General features: G+C 31.8%; 2 protein-coding genes across 3 annotated transcripts; both read left to right on the forward strand.

Moving 5' to 3' along the window:
- On the forward strand, positions 4,854 to 8,874 carry LOC18589893 (zinc finger CCCH domain-containing protein 53). The gene is made up of 9 exons (XM_018128118.1): positions 4,854 to 6,368; positions 6,520 to 6,702; positions 6,777 to 6,956; positions 7,064 to 7,164; positions 7,261 to 7,524; positions 7,632 to 7,794; positions 7,954 to 8,160; positions 8,260 to 8,342; positions 8,455 to 8,874. The coding sequence occupies exons 1-8, from the start codon at positions 5,398 to 5,400 to the stop codon at positions 8,291 to 8,293; spliced, it is 2,103 nt and encodes a 700-aa protein (XP_017983607.1). The 5' UTR covers positions 4,854 to 5,397; the 3' UTR covers positions 8,294 to 8,342; positions 8,455 to 8,874.
- LOC18589895 (zinc finger CCCH domain-containing protein 55) lies at positions 16,893 to 22,984 on the forward strand. 2 transcript variants are annotated; one of them, XM_007015071.2, is made up of 9 exons: positions 16,893 to 17,952; positions 18,476 to 18,652; positions 20,485 to 20,664; positions 20,753 to 20,850; positions 21,010 to 21,258; positions 21,486 to 21,612; positions 21,800 to 22,017; positions 22,121 to 22,163; positions 22,286 to 22,984. In XM_007015071.2, the coding sequence occupies exons 1-7, from the start codon at positions 17,057 to 17,059 to the stop codon at positions 21,993 to 21,995; spliced, it is 1,923 nt and encodes a 640-aa protein (XP_007015133.2). In that variant the 5' UTR covers positions 16,893 to 17,056; the 3' UTR covers positions 21,996 to 22,017; positions 22,121 to 22,163; positions 22,286 to 22,984. The 2 variants fall into 2 exon arrangements, with proteins under 2 accessions (XP_007015133.2, XP_007015132.2); XM_007015070.2 differs by having other exon boundaries at positions 21,504 to 21,612.

The following is a 23,080-nucleotide window of genomic DNA, read 5'->3' on the forward strand; positions in this document are numbered from 1 at the left end:
TAGGGGAGTAATTTCGTCAATGCAATGTTACTGATGCCACGTAATAAGCAGCAGCGGTTGATTGCTATGTGAACACAACGAACTCCACGTCTGCTTGATAAACGTCACCTCAATGTCTTAAAAGGAAGAAAATTTAACAAAATTAATGATTAGATTGGTATTAATAAATCTTAATTATAGTAAAGAGATTAAAGCAAACAATTTAACAAAAAAGTTGGACAATAGAATTTTAAGTTGAAGTTTTAATATTGCCTTTGTTTAAAAGAAATTCAATATAGGACCAATAATTATATAACTTTTGCCACAAAAAGGGCCCAATTATTACTTTAGAGGTAAATGCTAATTGGGGCAGATCAGTGTGGACCAACTGTGTCGGGGGGCCTTGCCCAACTGGTTGATATGTTGAAGTCCTTCACAAACAAATCTACAAACAGCAAAAGATACAGACAAGAAGATATTGAGAGAGAAAAGTTAAATATACTTATATAGTAAAGCATGAGAGAGAGTGGGTGTTTGTTTTGGGAGCAACAAGACAAAACAGGAAGGATTATTGATTCATTGTAAAGCCAATTCATCCAACAATTGAGGCTTTCTAGGTGAGTTTTCAATTTTGTCTTCTTGCTTTGTTTATTTAATCAATGCTGTTGGTGTTGGGCCAACTATTCTCATTTTTAATTTCCTTTCACAATTTCTATGTTTTTCATATTTATAAGCAGTGGTCGAGTCAAAATTTCATATTTAAAAAAAATAAAATTAAAAATTTCAATATTTGTAAGAACAAAATTATAATTTTTTTTAAAAAAAATAAAGAGCAAAATTATAAAATTTGAAAAAAAAAACAAAGAATTATTAAATTTTAAAATTTTTTAGGGCATAAGCCCCTACTAGCCCCGCTCTTTCTACCTTTGTTTACAAGTAAAACTGCATGGTGACTCCCCAAATTTTCTTTTCAATCCTTTCCTCTAAATTCTGATACTCTTTTAATTGTATTGTTAATAACTCCCTTAAATACACCCATATCACCTTTCTAATATCTCTAAATCATCGCTTTGAATAATAATATGTCAATTTACTCTAATTGTCATCATACTTAAAAGTATTTGTTAACTATTTAGAAAATTTTAAACAAATTTTTATGTTTTTATTACGTTTAATTAAATTCTTTCTAACTAACCATTGATTAATTGTTAGTTAAAACATCATTTATTTTCATACCATATAGTGTTTGTCACAGATTTATGTTTTTAATCTAAAAACCATACTTGTTAAATAGAGAAAGGTCTTTTATTTATAAACTCAAAACCGACTTTATCTCTTATTACTATACAATCCGTAACATTTTATATTGAATGATGACATGGTCGCATGTATAGTATTTTCACCTTTTATGTCAAATATCGCATGACATAAAAATAACAAATAACGTTTTGACAAATGACAGTTAGTCTATTATTAATCTTAAAAGTTTATTTGGTTCAAAATAAAAATATAAAAGGTTGATTGAATGTAATATAAAAATAAGAATTTATTTTAATTTTCTTAAACAATGTAAAAACATTTTAAAATGTTATACATTTTTAAGTAAATACATTAAGCATGTTAACCTATTATAATATAAACCAAATTCAATTAATAACATTTAGAGTTACAGTATGAGTTTCCTCTTGCATTTGTTGTGCATTGAGTGATGCCATGACTTCAATTTCCTTAGTCTAACTTCTCCATAATAGCAAATAATAGCGATTAAATGTAATTGGTGAGAATAATAATTATCGCTCGTATTGCATGAGTAACAACCAAAGTTTAGTTTAATGGTTGCCACTTTTGTTTTTCAAAAGGATAAGAAATAAGGTGATAACTCTTATTAAAGGAAAACTGTATGTAGTTTATGTGTATGGATTAAGAATGAATTATTTGTTTTAGTTACTTAACTTTTCGTTTTTTTTTTTATTTTGATTATTTAATTTTGAAAAGTAATGTTTTGATTATTAACATTTATAAGTGTTATTATTTTTATCACCTAATTGTTAAAAGATAACTAATCTCTCACTCACCACTTAGGTAATCTGCTTCGCCACATGACATCGACACAAGAAGAAAATTTGTTTAAAAATTAATTATTTTCTTAAGGTTTTTATTGTCAAGTGACAAAATAGTTTACATGAATAATGACGTGATATGTTAAATGGAAGCTTTTTAATTTTTTAACAATCACATAATTAAAATAATAAAATTTATATATATTGATAATTAAATGTTATTATTATTTAAAGTTAGATTATCCAAATAGAAATATTTGAATAATTAAATAATCAAAAAGATAATTTATCCATAAATTAATTACATAAAGATTTGAAAGATAACTAAGTGATTATCTCAATGGGGCATTTTTAGGTTAGAGCTTAAAACTCTAATTTAAAAAATTTGAATTCAAATTTTAAGATAAAATAAAAATATTTCTCATTGAATAATTTAAAAGCCAATAAATTTTCATTTTGTACCCGAAACAAAATAATTAGGTTATTATGATCCAAGCCCAGTTGGTAAATTTATATCGACTGACGAGTTGGGCCTCATTGAAACCTCTACTAGGACATTAGTTATTAGATACGGGCCCACTTGATATTGACAATTCAGATTGAATTATTCTTCTCAGAAGCAAAAATTTCAAATTACCAATATCTCCTTACCAATAATGGCTTCAAACAAAAAAACCACAACCACATATATTAAAAACTGTTTATGGATATTTTTTAAAAATATTATTTTATTAAGCTTAAAATAGCTACTCAGAAAAAAAAACTAAAAAACAAATTAATTAGTATTTTTTACAATTTTAATTTAATTTATAAAAAAATAAAAAAGAAAAAAAGTGAAGAGTGTTACGGGTTAATACTTAAACCAAATCTCATACGATTTAAAATTTTAAAAATAAAATTAAATAAATTTATAAATTATGAATTTATATTTATAATTTAAAAAACATACTTAATAACAAATAAAAAATTAATTCTATCTTTTACTGTTACGAGAGTTATAATATTTTATTTCATCTGTAATACCTCCGTTATCAAATGTTGTAAGTTCGTACAATTTGAAACTCTTTAAATTAATTTAAATATCTACGTTATTGATGTATGATTTATGACAGAGACTCCCATGGGTCTCACAATATCTAAAACTAAATCCTTCGGTGGAGATTTAAGGTGCTCCATGGGGCCGCATGCAGAAAATCAAAACCTATGCTGCTTAAATGAAAATCCAATTTAAATTACATCATACAGTACGGGAGAAGAAGTTTGTCAGAATGATGCAAGTGAACGTGCACTAATTTGCAACTGAAGGCTTCATTTCTCACGCGCTGTAAAAACGCGTGTGTTCACTTCCCAATTATTTCACTACTAGTATTTTTTTTAGCTTTTTTCAACTTGCATGCTTTATAGTAATTTCACCCCCTCTTTTCCTTTTGTTTCTTTTACATTTCAAACTTTGTGTGTTCTTTTTGTTTATTTGTTTATTTTTCATATTTTTAAATCAAATAGAAAGATTTGATTTTAAAATTTAAGTAGTTACTCTATAAAAAAATGAGAAATATATTAATTTATAAATCGTGAAGGTTTATAAATTCTTTTCAAATTCAATAGTATTTGTAATAAATCAATTTATATTATAAATAGATGTTGATAATTTATGTTCAGTTGTAAGTTTTTCATTAATATTTGTCTTCACTTAAAAGAAGTTAGAGCGTCGATGATAAGTCAAAAATCTACTTTAAAATTAGTTAACATTCTATCTTTTTTAACAAAAAAAAATGAATAATTTGAGATTTAAAGTTGTCAATACTTTGTTGTTAGAAAACATCATAAAAATATTTTAACGACATGTTTTTAGTTAATTAATAGTATATAACTTTTTTTTATTAACTATCACGTGTTTTCATTTAAAAGAAAAAAGCATTGACGAGTTAAAACATTTGACGTTTTTGAAGAATATCGTTAAAGGATTGTTTAACGGTCTCATATCTTCCTTTACAAAAAGAGAATATGGACAATTCGAGATTTGGAGCTCCTAATCTTTCGTTGCCAAAAAATGTCATTAAAAATTGTTTTAATTTATTAAATATAAAAGTTATGAAAAAAACAAGATGTGAATTTATTAAATTTATGTCCAAGAAAGGAAAAATCTAAAAGAGAAAATAATTATTAATTTGAATTAAAATATTTACTAGATTATAGAAAATAAGAGGATTTATTCAATTTTAAATTTTGAAAGCATTGGGAAATATTTACCTCTAACAGCCGCAAATTAAAATAGCACACCTCACGAGTAATTAATTGTCCAAGTTTAAAATTCAAATTGTTATACTTTTTATTATTTTAATTACCACAAGTAACATAAAAATATGATCAAATTACGTTTGCATATAATAATTATTATATCATTTTTAGATGTTATGTCAACAGATTTAATATCATGTAAGTATAATAAAATACTATATCACATAAATAATAAAAAAGTTTAAAATAATCTATTACTTTAAGATAATATATTGACTAATTATATAATTTGATAAAAAAAAAAAGGAAGAAGAAGAAAGGAAAAGAACATTTGAATATGGAGAATGAAATGTGGAGTACTTAAGCGTGCGGGTGTTAGTATAACATAAGGCGAGTGGTGTGGTGGTGGGTTGTGTTTCCATAAAACAATTTCCCTTTCAAGATTTTAGAAGCAGATCTGAATCTACTCCCCCACTTGGCCTTGTTTTGTCCAATTCTGTAAAGACAAATGCCCTTTTAAAGGAAATTTAAAAACATAAAGTAGAAAGAGGGAGGAAAAGAAAAATAAAGAGCCCCCCCATGAACCCCGAAAAACCAAAATAAACAGAGAAAGTGAGAGTGAGTTTACTCTCCCAAGGTTGCCTGCAGGCTTTTGCACTGCCACCAAAAGTTGTGGTTCTAAGTTTTTAAGTAAGGAAGAGAGAGAAAGACCAGAAGTAGCATCAGCAGCAGCTCCGAAGCACCTACCTTGGATTCTTTTGTTTTCCCTTCATTGCTTCCTCTTCTTCTTCTCCAACACCAAGCTTTCTTCTCCCCTTTTAATTAGTTTTTGTTGTTTATCTTTTTTTTTCCCTTCTTTGATGGGTTTGAGAGAGGAAGCTTCAGCTCATTACATTTTTGTTTATAACCTCAAAATGTTTTTACTAAAATAAAATAATATTAACCCACACCCATCATTGCCCTTTTGAAGCAAAGTCCACTCTTGTAATCTTTCATCCTCTTTCCTTCTCTATCATTTCCTTCTCTCTCTCTCTCCCTCTTTCTCTGTAGAACTGATTTTTTTTTTTAGCACTTGAGCTAAGTGGTTTTTTTTTTTTAAAAAAAGGATTTTCGTTTCTCCATGGATTCATATGAAGCTACAAGGATAGTTTTTTCAAGGATCCAAAACTTGGACCCTGAAAATGCTTCAAAAATCATGGGTTATCTCCTCATTCAAGACCATGGAGAGAAGGAAATGATACGTTTAGCCTTTGGACCAGAAGCTCTTATCCACTCTCTAATCCTGAAAGCCAAAACACACCTAGGATTTTCCATCTCAAGCCCACCAACTCCTTGCACTCCTTCTTCTTCTCCTTTTTCTTCCAGGCCAAGCGCCTTATCCATCCCTTCTTCTTCAAGACTTACCGCTACCAACAACACCAATGGCTTTGAAATTACGAACCCTTCTTCTCCATCCACTAATACTTGGCCTCCTCTTAGCCATCGTCCCATCAGTCCAAGCTCAAATTCCTCTCTTTCTTATGCCAGTATTGTTAATGGAACCAGTAACATTGCAAATGGCTCTGGATCTTTACCCTCAATGGCTTCATGTGGAAATACCTGCAATGACAATGAATTCATTGATGACTACCACTTCCAGGACCATCTTTCGTTTCTCAACGACTCAAAACCTGAAGATTTGTTTGATCCTCGGCTTGACTTAGCAATGAGTCCAACTGGCTACACTGATTCTCCTTTACATAGGAGGAGTTTTTCGGTTCCTGGACTGTGTTTTGGGGCTGAAGATGTGAATTCTGGGGTTGGATGGAAGCCTTGTTTGTACTTTGCTAGAGGGTTTTGTAAGAATGGTACTAGCTGTAGGTTTCTTCATGGAGATTGTGCTGATGTTGCTGCTATTGTGGGTTCTCCAAGCAAGCTTAATGAGTTGGAACAGTGCCAAGAGTTGCTTAGATCAAAAGCTCTTCAACAACAGCAGCAGCAGCAGCAACAACAACACAAGCTAGCTGCAGGTTCGCAGTTCCTGGCTGGAGCTTCTTTTCCATACAGCAAGTGTGTTAATTTCCTTCTTCAACAACAAAATGACACTCATAGGTAAATGCATGGAGCTTTTGTTTGTTAATAACCTTTTAGCTCTTAACTTCTTGCACTGTTTAGGTGCAACTTTTTGGTTGTTTTGAGAGTGTTTTTATTTAATGGGTATTGGTTTCTTGACTCATTATGGTATTGCTATTGGTCGTTGCAGATCAGCAGCGGCAGCATTCATGATGGGAGATGAGCTTCATAAGTTTGGGCGGTGCCGTCCAGAAAGAAATGATTTTGCAGCAGTGGGGTTAGGAGGATCAGTTAATCCAGGCTCTAGACAGATTTATTTGACATTTCCAGCTGACAGTACTTTTAAGGAAGAAGATGTTTCAAATTACTTCAGGTAAGTTACTTAGTCATTGGGTTTTTCATTGTGGAATTCTGGGTTAAAAGATTGTTTCCTTTTGTTTCTCCTAGCATCTACGGACCAGTGCAAGATGTGAGGATACCTTACCAGCAAAAGAGGATGTTTGGGTTTGTTACATTTGTGTATCCAGAGACAGTGAAGCTCATTTTGGCCAAAGGAAACCCTCATTTTGTCTGCGATTCTCGTGTGCTCGTCAAGCCTTACAAGGAGAAGGGGAAAGTCCAAGAAAAGTAAAGGCCCTCGCCCTTCCCCTTTTTTTTTTCGTTGTTAATCTTTCTTGCTCTTTCTGTGTTGCTTTCTCCAGAGATGTAATTTATCTCATTGATCAAATTTGTAGGAAGCAACAACATCAGCAACAACAATTGGAGAGAGGAGAGTATTCCACATGCTCAAGTCCGTCTGGGCTTGATTCCAGGGAGCCATTTGATTTCCATCTCGGTAAGTAAAACAAGGCAACAGCAAAGAGTGGCCTTTGTTTTATCTCAAATTGCAGAAATTTTTGGTGAATATTTATTTTGATTTGACCGTATTTAGGAACAAGAATGTTGTACAACAATACTCAAGAGATGCTGTTGAGAAGGAAATTGGAAGAGCAGGCTGATTTGCAGCAAGCCATTGAGCTTCAAGGAAGAAGGTTAATAAATTTGCAGCTGCTGGACTTCAAGGATCATAATCATCCTCAGTACCATCATGGTCTGTCCACTGGCTCCCCTATTCCTTCACCGACTGTATCTCATACTCCCAACAATCAAGCACTCATTTTTCCAGCTGATGGCATTGATCAAGAAGACCCAGAAGGTTAACACCATTATAAACTGTTTAATATTGGCTTTGATTTGTTCTCCATTTGAACAAAATTACTTTGGAGTTCAATATATCAATATGCTTTTACGTTATTGCTGTAGAGAACGGTGGTAGCCCAGTCACAGTTATTTCCAAATTGGCTACTGCAAATGCCGATAAGCAGCTGGAGGAAGTGAATCCAGGTTGTAATCACATCAATGAGACTGGTAATAGTAATACTAAGGAGGAGAAGGCCAACACTGAAGAAAGTGATCTCCCTGAAAGGTATAAAACACGACTTTCCAATGTAGAATGGTGGTAGAAAACAGAATGTTCAGGTTCTGGTTGTGTGAAATTCTGCTGCTTTATGCTAGCTTTTGAATGAATGTTTACACGTATTAATTCATTGTTGGCATAATTTAAGGCGTTTTCTCATGTGAGCAGCTTGGAGCACATTCTCCCTGATAACCTGTTCGCTTCTCCTAAGAAATCAGCTGGTGATCACCTCACTGTCTTCTCTGCCAATTCTGTAGAGGCTGACAACAAAACCACTAGTCCAACTACATCTTGCTCTAACAGTAACCCTTCACTGGCCAACACCTCCAGCCTCAATATGGCTTCTCTAAAATCTTGTTTTCTACAAATGCCCAGGTATTATTACCACTTATCATTGCCGCAGCTTTTAAAAAACATTCCTTTTATCCAAAGGCAAAAGGAAAGTTAATTATTGTGATTAATTTTGCTATAAAGGTATTCTTCTGGGCATGGAACCATTGGCATGTAGTTGGCAAAGGTGAGCATGGCCAGCAAAGGGGGAAATTGACTTTTCCATGGTAAGAGACTAACTATCAAGCTTTTTTACGAGCACATGCATACAGCTTGTTTGAAATTCTGGTCAAATATGATCATTTTATAATGTTGAACTGTTTTGTTCTATCTTTGCAGAAACATTGGGAAGCATATTATACAAGGAAGATTATAAGAAAAAAAAATCCTCTAGCTGTATAGCCAAAACCATACCCACAACAAAGAAAAAGATCTGTAGACAAGATCTCAGCAAGATCATCATCATCAATACATACTACTTACAATGAATACATAATGTATAGGTAAAGGACAGAGGAACTGATTTATGGGAGTGGGGTCTTTCTCTTTCCCTACTGTGACCCTTCCTGTAGGTGAGTGTGCTGGACCACACAGTAATCGTAGAAGAAACAAAAGCTAGTAACTCTTTAATGATATTGTAATTTTACTATTTCCCTTCTGTTTTTCTTTGCTACTCTTTTTACCCTCCTTTTTCTAAGTGAGGTGAAAAAAGGAACTACAAATAAATGAAATCTGTATGAAGGATATAGTTCCATGTCACTATGTGTACAGAAGTAGAGACCCCGAGAAGTTTTAAAGTACTGTAGCCGAAGCATAACTACTATACTGATATGGAGACCCAAAAGGGGAAAGGAGTGCAAGGGTTGAAGTGGAGGGTAAAAGCTGTGACTCGGGCACTTTTTATAAGTTTTTATTGTTGTTTTCATGTTGGTATTGCAGTATCTGTCAACCATTAGATGATGACACAGGCAGAACAGCAAAAAAGGTGTTTGGGGGAAATATATATATATAATCAAAAAAAAAAAAAAAAAAAAAAGGAGGTAAAGCAAAGGTTGTTCTTTCATGTGATTAAAGGTTACTTTAGGGGACTCTTTTGTCTCATTTTGTGGTTTCTTTTAGGTGGACATGAATGGGTAAGGGCCACACTGTCACATGGGTTCTGACAATTTATATGAATGGTATCTGGGTACCACTCACTCCTTTCACTTTCAGTCTTTTAACCTCATTCAGATTTTTAAATGTTATTATATATTTTGGTTCTGATTTTTGTGTTTTATGGGTGTTGGTGCCCATATGTTTTTGGCATAATCTTAAATCATGTTGGGTCTACATGTGCTCTTAAGTTTTAAATGCTGTGCTGCCTACACTCCCAGCTCTATTTCAAATTGCTCCCCGACCTCATAGATATACATGTTGGTCTGTTAAAGTCGCTTTGTTGGTTGTTGCTAAGATTAATCAGTTCTAATTTAGTACTATCTAACTCGTTATTATCCTTTTTTTTTTTATGAAATTTCGCTTGTGGTTTGGGTTATTAGCTATAATTAGCAGATTATGTTTTTAATCTTTTGTGCAACATGTAGAGATGCTCAAGGATGGCTAAGGAATTTCTCTGGTTTAAGTAGCATTCATCAGTGGTGGAGTTATAATGTCAGCATGGGTTTTTCCCCAATCTTGATGCCAAATAGCTGGCCAAGGCCAACTTTAGTGCAAAGAAAAATAACATATTGGTGTGCCTAACTTGGTTTATTAACTTTAAATTATAAAGTCAAAATGATGAACATATATGCCAATGTACAAAGGTAGAAATTTGAGAGGGAGGTTAGTGATATTTTAGGTCCTGTATAAGTGTGACAGCCTCCCTTTTGTTTCCAGCTGAGTAGTCTCATTGTTGTCGCCCTGTCATAATCAGAAAGAATATAGACATTTGACATTTGACATTTGATACAGCTAAGCAATTATATCCTCTGGATGCTTTGTAATTTAGGTGACTAGGACTGAGGAGCTAAGTGGCAATGCATCATTTAATCATGCTTTACTTCATATATGTTTTGATATTGCTCCTCAAATATTGCAGTGATTATTACTGCTCTGTAGCTCGGCAAATCAAGTGGGAAATGGGTTTCCATAATTTCTTGCAAAGGGGCCATCATATGTTTCTACTTAATTAAGCCATGATTTCAGCTCCCCTTTTTTCTGTTTATTTTATAAAAAAAATTTATGATAAGGGGGCCCCACTAATGATTAGATGAGTTGTGGTTTTCTTATATTACGGAAAAAAAGGATCAAAGGTAAGGGGAAAGTGAATGTATAGTTGATAAAGGAGAATGGCATGCACTTGAGGCTTTTATATAATCTTAAAAGAGAGATAAGATAAAGAAATGAGGGCAAGGGCAACACAGCAGATGTAATATTGGACTTTTGGGCAAGGGCTTTCAATCATGTTAGGTCACTTTCCTTTTCGTTTTCATCCATGTGGAATCTCATGAAAAATATCAAGATTGAGATAAATTAGCATTAATGTCGGTTTTCTTCCCTGTAAGTGAAGTGAAAAAACCAGTGAAATGAGAGCGTCGTATAATTAAGATAAAATGTTACAAATTTCATTTTTAATAATAGATGGAATCTATATTGAGGTTATTTATAAGTAAAGAATTTTTTTTTACTATATAGACGTGTTTAGGATTAAAAATGTGAGCCCCGCACAAGATGATTTTATAAATTTGGAAGTAAAATTAAAAAGAAAAATAAAATATGAGAAACCCTCCTTCAATTTGTTCATTTTGGGCCTCCTAGTTCATACCTTAATAGGCTTAGGTTTGTTTGGGTAAACCTTACCTTTTTACAACAAAAGGATCCTAGACAAAGCCCACTTATGCAAATGTATAAGGTCTAACTGATGATTGCTTGTAAGCACTAATTAAAAGTTTTTTAAATTATTATTTAATATTTTATTTTATTTTATTCATGAAGCCGTAATGCATTTATTACATAATTCTTTTTATAAATAAAGAAATGTTACAAACTATTTACAGATATATATTAAAATGATGTTTATAATTTTTGAATTCGGTGTAAATAATAATTAAACGGGTGTTTATAATCACCCCTTAAAAACAAAAAAAATATTTACAATTAATGGACTAGTTTTATTAAATTAAAAAAACTAATACATTAATTATAAATTTTTTTCTCAAAAAATATCATCCTTATCACCATTAATCAGCTAACATTTCCCATATCTATATATATATATATATATATATATATAATTNTAATGCATTTATTACATAATTCTTTTTATAAATAAAGAAATGTTACAAACTATTTACAGATATATATTAAAATGATGTTTATAATTTTTGAATTCGGTGTAAATAATAATTAAACGGGTGTTTATAATCACCCCTTAAAAACAAAAAAAATATTTACAATTAATGGACTAGTTTTATTAAATTAAAAAAACTAATACATTAATTATAAATTTTTTTCTCAAAAAATATCATCCTTATCACCATTAATCAGCTAACATTTCCCATATCTTATATATATATATATATATATATATATAATTGACAACTGACAAGGACCGTAGAGAAATAATTACGCATAGTGAATTATTATGATTAAAAAAATTAAAAATAATTGAAACCTCCACATTGTTCAAAGAGAAAGTGATTGGAGCAACTTTGACCCAAACTTGAATGTGACTGAATTTTTCTGAAACTGTCCTTTCCAAGTCGTGTCCCCACACCCAGATACCAAATCTCCACCCTTCAATCCCAAATTCACCAATCACAGCAAAAATTTCAAATGCATCAGACGGTGGAGATATCTTCTTATGCAAAAGAAGAAAACGTACTGACACAGAAATCATTGAGGCTACTAAATTTTTTAATTTGCATCAAAATCTTGAAAAGATTACATCACGACGTAGTAGAAGAAGGTCAGCAGCGAAGTAAAATAAAATAGAAGAGAGAAGGAAAGGAAGGAAGCAACGTGCACTATAAAAGCTAACAGAGTTGGGGCAGTACTTATAGATTTTAGAATATTTACTACTGGATGTGGCAGTCATCAGAATTTTGGTGATTCCCATTTTCAATTGGGTAGACCAATATTTTTTTACTGCACTGTTTTATTCTTGTCAGGTAAACTTCAAAAAATCATCCAAAAAAGTGAACTTTTTTGGATATAGTAAATGCAAATGCATGAGCATAGATGGGGTTAGTTTTTTTTATAATTAGAAAAAGAGGGTATTAATTTTACTTTTTAGATAGAGAATTATATATTAATTAATGAATCAAATACTTTGATACATGAATAGGGTGAGATTTGTTGTTAAACATGAGAGATTTGGTAATAAAATTTATTTTCTGTATAAGAAGAGGAGAAATCTATGGCATTTTGCATTCAGTTTGAAGAAAAAAAATTTTTGGAGTGTTAATATTAATGACAATTTCATTTTCATGTTAAATTTGGATTAATTAAGATTGATTTAGGATAATCAAGCAGCTATATATTTTATTTTTTTCCCTTATAAAAGTGATTAGTACAATTATTTTTGTACCAAAAAATAAGTAAAAGCATTTAATTTTGCATAAGTTTATTTTTTTGGCCAACTGATTTTGTAAAAGAGTGTGCTCAGTTATAGACTCATCTATTTTTAATATAGTTACTAAATTTGGATCAATCCAACAGTTAGATCAATAGATTGGGTGATCCCAGTCTTAATTTAGGTTGATTTGAAAAAATTCCTATTGATCAATGAGTTTATGAAAAAATCGATGACTCGATGAGTTTTTTATTAAGTTAGGTCATTAAATATAAATTTTTAAAAAATGATTTTAAAGTCACACTTAATTTGACTTTTACATAATAATAATTATTAATTCTTTTATTGTTTTTAATATTTTTAAAAGAATAAATTACATAAATATACTGTTAACTCAAATATATTGAGTAATCTAAGTGGTGGGTGAATTCAATTTTTGAAAATTCTTTTCACAATGTAAACTTCAAAATACAAATGCGTTAAATATGAAGTTAATGAGAACCAACCAATGAATTTAATGCAATAATAATAATAATAAAGAGAATAGGGTTGAGAAATTTGCAAATGCAATTTGTAGAAGGTAAACCCTTCCTCTTGGTGTTTACGTCATTTTCCTTAGTTTGTTAAGGAGTTCAAATCCACTTCACCAATACAAATTCTTTCTCTAAGCTATAATATATCTCTCTATCTTTCAAAAGCTCATATAGAATCTTTTACATGACCTTTTTAAGGTTAAGATAAAATCTCTCTTACTTTAAAAAATTAGTTATTAAACAAGTAAAGAGAACCTCTAGAAGGTAGATATTGCTACGGACAAAAAAGACGATATCAAGATAATTACAAATATAAACTTAAAAACTTTTTAATTTTACCAAATAAAACCTCAATGAATATGATGTGAGATTTGTACAAATGGTGCCCCATTGCATAAATCCCATGAAATAGCCCAAGGTTCTTTGCCAAATACTGACTAAATTTTACTTGGATCACTAACCCTCGACCATTTATGACTCATCTACTTCATAATCCAACGATTTTCATGTTTGATTGTCGAAAGAAAGGGCTTAGATGAGATTAAACAAGTTTTGTTGCCTAGCTCAAGTTTTTCATAGGTTGTATGAGTTGTGTTAAAAAGGTTATTTTCATTTTTTACCGCATGTTTCCATTCTCCCCTTATTCCTATTATCAATTTATGTTACATTTTAGTTCAATAAAATGGCCATTCCATGAGAGGCCGAACTCCCCTCCAATAATGCCTATTTCAAGCATGTGGGAATAAGAAAAAAAATTTAATTAAACAAAAATGTCCCTAACCAATTTCAAAAATTACTCTTATATAATATAATTTTTTTTTCATTATCACATTTTCTTTCTCTCTACCCATCTTCCACCACTCTCCTTCTCTCTAAATTCCCTCCACCGTTGAAAAGATGGTAGAGGGTGATGGTGGTGGCGACATCAACGCCGATTTGTAGGAAGTGCTAATATGGCACTTTAGCGATCAGATCCAATCATATTATGCTAGCCACATCTTCGGTAGTCGATCGACAGAGAAAAAAGAAAAAAATGGAAAAACTAAAAAAATGAAAATTTTAACAATTTAGATTTTAAAATTAAATTAAAATTTTAATTATAATTTATAAAAAATTAATAAAGTTTAAAACGTTAATTATTATATCATTAATATTATAATGTTTCAAAAATAAAATAAAGAATAAAATAATCATATTAATATAAATTATTAATATTTTAAATAAATTTTAAAATATTTTAAAAAATAAAAAAATAATCATAGTTAAGTTTTAAATAAAAATTTATTAATATTTTTAACAAATTATAAAAGTAAATATTTGAAATTAAAAATTATATATAATAATAAAGGGTATTTTTATCTTTTATTACATATTCTTTTGTTAATCCAGAATAATTTTTACCACTAAACATTAGAAAAGTCATCATAAAAATAACTATTTCTATTATATTTTATTACCACAAAATAATTATTTTATTTTTTCTTTATTCCATTCCTTGAACCAAACATATTTTTAGGATATAATAACATCCAACCCTAATCTACGAAATGAATGCCCAGGCGGTTAATTGTTAAAATTTAAGCCTAAGGAGCATTTTTACTTAACGTCAAACCACTAGGTATATTTATGCAATTTATTCTTTTAAAAAAAATTCATTAGACAAAACTAAATGGTAAAAATTATTTTTTTGTAAAACTTTTCTTTTTGTAAATTTTCAAAATAATGAATATTTTTAATTCTTATATCATAAATTATCGTTTATACAAATATTAAGATTATTTTACATAATTTATATTATTAAACTGAATAATCCAACGATTGAAATCATTGATCCATTGATACAAAATCTTGAATGGGTCATTATTCAGTCCGGTTTTGAATTTAAATATTGTTATTTTACCGATTTAATTAAATTCAAACAAAGTTTTCTCTTTCTCAAGAGAAGCCATGAGTAAGGTAATTTATTCAACCTATTTTATGCTTGCATTGAATTTACTTGTTTGCTGCCTAAACATATACAAGTTTTTGCATAAACTGCTAAAATGTTACTTATTATCATTGAAATTTGTTCACAATTAGCCATAGAAGATCTGAGTTTAGTGTTTTATTTTTTTCATGCCAAAAAAGAATAAATGGAAAAAATAATAATTACTAGTATAATCTATCCATCATGTACAAAAAAAGGATATTTCTACTATTGTTAGGAAAAACACACTTTTTTATAAGAAAAATTTAATAATTGTTAAATTCACTTTTTAAGAGATGGACAAAACTTTCCCCTTTAATTTCTTATTTTGAATAGATTTCCGTGTGGATATAAATAGGCTACAAATGATTGTGATATACAGCTAAAACGGCTAATCTATGATTAGATAATGATAAATTCAATGAATTTCTTTGCCTTTTCCTTTTCAATAATTTGAAACAGAGCTAAATATGAATAATTTTCCTTTTGAGATTTAGTGGTCCTAAGCAAGCAATCATCCATTGTATTATCAAGCTATTATACTTAATTTGCCTTACAAAACCAAAGTATATTATTAATCTTGTTTTTTCCGGTATTAATTGAACAACAAGTTTAATGGAGCATGGCCCTTGTACTTGTGGTAGAGATGGGATGTATTCATTAATTTTTAACATAATATCTAGAAAAGTTATTACACTGTTCAATTTTTTATAAATAATTTGTTATTTTATTTAATAATTTTTTATATTTTTATTTTGAGATAAATAAGTTTTTATGATTAATTAAAAATATCACTTATTATTTATGTTATGTGGTATTGATGTGACATGTTTGTATATTATGATGATTGATGACGTGATATGATGACATATCTAATGCCTTTTTTACTCTCTATATTAACATTTAACGTTACGTTATTACCATGTATACATAAAAATAATAAATGATGTTTTAATTAATGATAATTAGTAAACTATTAATCATAATTTTATTTTAAAATAAATCATTGTTAACATATGTTGTTCTAAAGAAGAGGTCATATGTGTACACAGACGCAAATATATTATATTTTTTTTCTAAAATTACTCGGTTAGTAATCTAACAAATCGAAATTGACATAAAAGGCCATATCATCTCTTTATTATTTGATGCTACTGCTTTGCATAAGATTTTTAATTAGAGGTTGATAATATCATGATGCAAATTGCATATTCTAATTAATATTTAAATTAGAAGACGTCTACCACAAGATAATTAATGGAATTATAATGACAATGAGAATGGAACTTAACGAAAGTGGCATGATGGTGGGATTTTTTATTACGAATTTATTACTCAATTATATTTAAAAATTTAAAAGTAAAAAATGATTATCTCATATTATATAATAGAAAATAGATTAATGGATTAGTAAAAATGAATCTAGACAGAAGAAGACTCGTATGGGGTGATGTACGGATATATGATAGCATAATGAAGGAGGACATGATTCTGAAGGACTTGATTGAAAGTTGAGATAGTTTTAAGAGGGGGAAAATATAAAAAAAAAAAAAAAAGAAAAAGGGCAAAAGGGGAGGGGAGAAGAGAAGAAGAGTCCTTGAATAGAAGAAGCCCGCTCTTGTTTCGCTTCAAAACCCTACCCATTTTGCCATCTCTTTCTCTCTCTCACTATGGTTTTTGTCATTTTCATTTCTTTTTAAGTCTTTTGAAAAGAAGAAAAAGAAAACAAACTTCGAAAACCCAAAAACCCCACAAACGCCACTTCCTTTTCACCCTCACTCCTTTTCTCTTTCTTCCCTTCACTGTCTCCTGTCCGAGTGAGAAAAGCAGCCAAACCCCATTGTTTCTCGAACCCAAAATAAACCTTAGAACAAGAAAAACTGAAAAGCCTCCATGGATCCTTGTGATATAACCAACGTCTTGTTCTGCAAAATCAAAAGTTTAGACCCAGAAAATGCTTCAAAAATCATGGGTTACATCCTTATTCAAGACTTAGCAGACAGGGACTTGATGCGTTTAGCCTTTGGTCCTGAAACCCTTCTACAGTCCCTTGTTTTCAAGGCTAAAACTCACTTAGGACTTTCTTCGAACTCTTTCTCTACTCCTCCTTCTCTGAACCCAATCTCAAGACCTAACAGCTCCAACTCCAACAATTCCCCAAACCCACTTCCTCAATCATCTCCTAGGCTCATTCCTAGAAATGGCTTCTTGGAATTTTCCAAGAAGGTGCCTTCTTGGTCTTCCTCTAGTAGCCCAAACTCAAGTCCTTTCCTTTCTTATGAAAATATCCGCTCTGCGTCTGTCTTAGTTCCTCCAACGACTGGGGATAACAACACTGATTTGATTGATGAGAATCAAATGAGTGATTATTTTTCATTCTTGAATGATTCTTCCTCGTCCAGGAATGAGGACTTTGTTGGTCATAGAAGGAGTTTTTCAGCAAGTGATGCATGTTTTGGGACAGCTGAAGAAGCTGGTGGATTTGGTGGTATTGTGGGTAGTTACAAGCCTTGTCTTTATTTTGCTAAAGGATTTTGCAAGAATGGTGATAATTGTAAGTTTTCACACGGTGTTGGTGGTTTAGCAGATAATGTTGATGTTAATGGAGTTATTGTTGGTTCACCTAGCAAAATGGACCTTCTTTATCATCAACATGAGGAAATGATGAGAATGAGAGCAGCTCATCAGCAAAGATTGGCTGCTGCTCAGTTGATGGCTGGTGTTTCTTCTCCCTTGGCGTATGGAAAAAGCATGAATCTTCTCTTGCAACAGCAAACTGATGCCCAGAGGTATATTAGAGATTTCCTATTTTGTCTCGTGCTGCCTTACCTTTCTTTTTTTTTTTTGGCTGTCATGTATAAGGCTCTTACTTTTTGCTCTAATCTCGGGTTTATTTTGGTGGCTATGGGATCCATAAAGATTTCTGCATTAGTGTTTGTTTTGGTTTTACATAAAATTTACCCAAAAATAAATTATATATTATCTATTTGACCTTTCTTCGTAGTTTTGCTGCTATGAATTAGTTTCTTTTAGTCAGTTTTTATTTATTTATTTTTTGTGGATTACACGTTTCCTGTTGGAATAGTACAGACATCCAATTGGCCTTTGTCTTTGTTTTTTGATGCTGTGATGCATAAAGTTCATTAATTTGATTTTAGCTCAGCATTGGGGTTTTGTATTTATGAATTTTGTTGGTCTTATTTTGGTGGGAGTATTGGTTAGTTTAAAAACCATAGCATAGCATGGGCACAGGCGTAGCTTGCTTTTTGCCAAATTAAAAAATTTAATTTGGTACATTGTGGTGTGGTGCAGAGCTGCTGCACTGATGTTGGGTGAAGAAATTTGCAAGTTTGCCCAGAGCCGATCTGAGAGGAATGATTTTTTGACAATGGGAATGGCAGAAAAAGCTAACTCGGCTTCAAAACAGATTTACCTGACTTTTCCAGCTGAGAGTACATTTAAAGATGAAGATGTTTCAAACTACTTCAGGTATCTATTGCACTTCTAAACGGTCAGGCATTTTTTTTCTCTGATCATATATGCGGTTCGTGATTTATGTTAAGTCAATGCATGTTGTTGAGTGGGGAGCTGCATTTTGAATTTTAAGTGTACCATAGAATTAGTTTTGATGTTGCAATTATAATTATAACCATGGCTATGGTGCTGCTTTCCATGGCATGCAGTTTGGCATCCTTACTATAATGGTTACGTGGTGCCTTACAGAAGCTGTGATCTATATGTTGTACTAGAATCTGCAATTACAGCTGTTTTCACCATGCATGTCAAGGATTATATCAATTTAAAATGTTAAGGGGGTAAAGAGTTCTGCTTTTAATTGTTGGTTTGCAGTGGGGACAAGTAATTTTACATGCTAAAAGAAGATTGACCTGGTAAAGTTAACTTTTAATGCTTGCCTTGTGGTTTTCCTTTTTTACCCTTCATGTGCGACAGCAGTTGAACTGTATTAACTTAGTCTTATACTGATAATATACCTAGTGGCTGAAAATCCATGGTGGATTTGATCTAGCCTTGAAGCCTGCTGCCTTGTCTAGCTGTTGCATTAACTTTGATAGAGTCATTTGTATCTTCGTAGGACATAATGGGCGACTTGGCATGGTATCCTTTTCAATTAACTATAGTAGCTAAATACTTTTTTCTGAATACCTGACCATCTATTTGCAATGCACCATACTTAATTGCTAACTACTGTTCATCTCCAGGTAAATGTTTATCCCATTATTAGATGTATGATATTGGAAGATATGTTAAGAGTAACTATCCTAAACACAATTTAATTGCTGTTGAACTCTGCAGGTAAGGAGGGGATAGTCAATTAATATGATCCATCTAGAAGCAAATTATTACAAAAAGGACATGCTAAATTTTCAATAGTGCTTGTTAAAGTAGAAGGACTATACAAAGTATTGGAGGCATATTTCAATGGACTTCACATTTTTTCTTTGATGCATGTTCTTATTTTAATATTTACTGGTGGATAAAAATCTTCAAAAGGAGACCACCCGAAACTTGGCAAAACTCAGTTGTCAATATATGCAATGCTTCATTGTGTCTATTTTAGTTTTGTTCTAGAGGATAAATGGGACGTTAAAGAACAATTTTGTGTTCAACAAGGAAATATGAGTTGGAAGATTTACAAGTTTGGAGAGGCAGTCATCTTACTCCTAAGAGGGATCAATGGTTGAGCAAAGTCAATTTTACATCACATATAAAGGAGCAGTGTGCTAAGGTTACCCGTACTCAGCATATTAGGAAAGCATTTTATAAGAAAATCTGTTTTTCTTATGAAAAAGGAAAGGTTTGGGGCTGCTGGGGTTTTTGGTGGACTTGGTCAAACCTACTTTGCTTGCTTCAAAACCCTGCAGCTAAGCTGTATGATAAGCATGGTGGTGGTGAATGGACAAAATATACAATTCTGTGGGTCAGAGATGGGTATTGCTGGATATACGCATTTGTAGGAGAAGCAGAATTGACAATTTATTTGACTGAGTCCAAATACTGTAACTTTACTATGAAGGTTGTATTGCTATACCATAGACATAGGGTTTTGACATTTAAGGGGATTGAGAATATTGCATTTATTGTGGTAAAGTAGGATTTTGAGCAAAGGAACCCTGCCTGTATATCCACTTGTACTTAGCTGAGGCTTCCATATAAATTTATGTCATTGTCAATTGCTCGATTCTTTTGTTGCAAAATTCTGACAAGGACCTACCAAAGTGGTTTTAGTTGGAACAAAAGTTTATAAATTTTGTAAGTTTTAAGTTTGTGTATTTAATTTAGTTTTCCTGTATCTTTTAAAGCATGTTTGGACCAGTGCAAGATGTGAGGATCCCATACCAGCAAAAGCGAATGTTTGGTTTTGTTACTTTTGTCCATCCAGAGACTGTGAAGCTTATTTTGACCAGAGGAAACCCCCATTTCATTTGTGATTCACGTGTGCTTGTTAAGCCCTACAAGGAAAAAGGAAAAGTTCCTGACAAGTATGGCATCTTCTCTTGTTTGCATTTTTATCTTGCATCTTGCCCTCATCCTGCGTTAATTATATAACTGCTAATGGAACTATTGCAGGAGGCAACACCTTCAACAGCAATTTGAGAGGGGGAACTTTTCTCCATGTTCAAGCCCTTCAGGGCTTGACTCTAGAGAGCTGTATGACCATCATGTTGGTAAGCAAACAAACAGGCATGGCTTTTAGTGGGGTTGTCTTTTCATGTGGTTTTTTGGGTGAAATGATAGGAGGGAACGGAATGTTTAAAATGACCTTTTCTTTTGTTTTATTTATTCTTACTTTAGAATTGAGGTTCTTAATTTCTCTTTATATACAGGGGCAAATATTGTCTACGATGCACGTGAGATGTTGAGAAGAAAATTGGAAGAGCAAGCTGATGTCCAGCAAGCTATAGAACTGCAAAGGAGAAGGTTCATAAATTTGCAACTTCCAGATTTCAAGAATGATGGTATTCATCATCATCAACGCAGCCTTTCTGTTGGTGCTTCTGTTTCCTTGCCTGCTTATTCCCATGCCAGTCAAAATGTTCATCCATCTGACAGCATTAAACAAGAAGTCTCAGAAGGTTAGCTAATCAGACTCAGTTGTTCTATCTCATTTATTATCTTTTTCCTGGATTGTGTATCTGACTTTGGTATTTTGTGTCTGTGAATGTGTGGATGAGTTTCCTTTTCTCTTGTTCAAAAAATGGAAATATAATCCAAATAAGTTGTCCAATCTGTTTGAGCTTGTCAAATCCAGGATTGGAAAAAAGCTTTGCTGTGGTTGATTTTCTATTATTTCTTGTGGCAGTAAATGGTGATAATACAGCTGCTGCTGTTCCCTTAACAATGACTGCTGCTGATCAGGAAGAAGTGAATTCTGCATGTGTTCAGAAAGGCGGAGTTGGAAATACCAAAGATTGTTCCAACCCTGAAGGGTATGATGTCCCTGAACAACATGGAACTTAATTTTTGAAATTTAGATAAAACTTCCCAACAAGTATAGATACTATATTTCTTATTTTTATTCAAATCTTATTATATGCTGCTGTCTCTGGGCTTTTCTAAAGTCAGTTGTCTTCTAGTTGTCTTCCTCATTTGTTTTTATTTCCGTTTCTTTTATAGATGTCATGAAAGCAGTGTAGAGCATGCACTTCCTGATAGCCCTTTTGCTTCCCCTACAAAATCTGCTGGGAATCACCTCTCAAATTTTACTGCTTTGGTGGAAGTAAATGGAAGTCCCGCTTTATGCGCTACTTCATCTTCTGAAAATGACCTATCGTTGCCCATCATTTCTACTAGCGACATGACCTCCATTTAGTTATCCACTTCTTAATGCCAAGGTACTATCACTACTTTAACATTGTTATACCTTGATCTCTCCTGCTATGATTATCAGAGCAGACGGTATGTTATTGTAATTGAGATTTATTTACATTTTCTCAGGTTTTATTAAGGGCATGAAGGTAATGATCTGTAGGAAATAAAGGTAAGCACGGTCACTCGGTCAGAACTCAGAAAGGACTAACCATAATTTATGAACGTATATTTTTTGAATTCCAAGTCCAATGTCATCCCTATAATGTTTTGACATAATAGTTACTGATGCAGAAAAGTAGAGAAGCATATACAAGAAGAATCCACTAGATGTGTATAGCCAGATTATACAGAGAAGAGTAGATCCGTAGAGAATATTGCAAGAAGATCATCATCATCTTCATCAATACATTACTACTAACAGCAAATGCATATTGGATACCAAAAGAATAGATGAACTGATTTTTGAGTGTAGGGCTTTTCTCTTTTCTCCTCTACTAGTGTATTCCAACAGACAAAAGCAGAAGAAAGTAGGGATAGTAATTTATTTCAGTGTCATGTATGCATCTTCTTTTAACCGTATGTGATAAAAGCATTATGTAAAGCTGAACTGTATGAAGAGACTTTGAAGTCAGAAATGTGTACATTAAACACAGCATTTGTTGGGAAGTTGAACCTTGAGAAGGATAATGCGTTGAAGGCTGAATAATTGAGGGGAGGGGCAAGATTGGGGGAAAAAAAATCAGAAGATGGGGTTTGGTAATATTGGTGTATTATTTTATGTTAAACTTTGATAATTATGTTGTTGTTATTAAAGTGAAGAATGTTGGGTTTAGGAAAGTTGGTAAGAAAAAAAAAAAGCATGCCCCTTTTTGCAATCAGTATCTACCACGGGGCACTTTGTCTTATATGTTTAGGTCCACATGCAAGGTTAGGGTCACTCTATCACATGGGTGCTGACATTTTATATATGGAATCAGGGTGTCACGCTCCTTTCCTTTTCATGTTACAGGTCATTGGACTGAAATGTTTTAGTTTTTTATTATTTTTTTTATTGCTGGAGAGTTTAAAATTTTTGATGATGATGAT

Source organism: Theobroma cacao, chromosome 9 (assembly GCF_000208745.1).
Source record: "Theobroma cacao cultivar B97-61/B2 chromosome 9, Criollo_cocoa_genome_V2, whole genome shotgun sequence".
Classification (NCBI taxonomy): Eukaryota; Viridiplantae; Streptophyta; class Magnoliopsida; order Malvales; family Malvaceae; genus Theobroma; species Theobroma cacao.

Coding starts and splice junctions, on each gene's coding strand:
- LOC18589893 (XM_018128118.1), top strand. CDS start 5,398: ATGGATTCATATGAAGCTACAAGGATAGTTTTTTCAAGGATCCAAAAC. Junction 6,369..6,519: donor CAACAAAATGACACTCATAG/GTAAATGCATGG, acceptor TGGTCGTTGCAG/ATCAGCAGCGGCAGCATTCA. Junction 6,703..6,776: donor GATGTTTCAAATTACTTCAG/GTAAGTTACTTA, acceptor TGTTTCTCCTAG/CATCTACGGACCAGTGCAAG.
- LOC18589895 (XM_007015071.2), top strand. CDS start 17,057: ATGGATCCTTGTGATATAACCAACGTCTTGTTCTGCAAAATCAAAAGT. Junction 20,665..20,752: donor AAAGGAAAAGTTCCTGACAA/GTATGGCATCTT, acceptor GAACTATTGCAG/GAGGCAACACCTTCAACAGC. Junction 20,851..21,009: donor GCTGTATGACCATCATGTTG/GTAAGCAAACAA, acceptor CTTTATATACAG/GGGCAAATATTGTCTACGAT.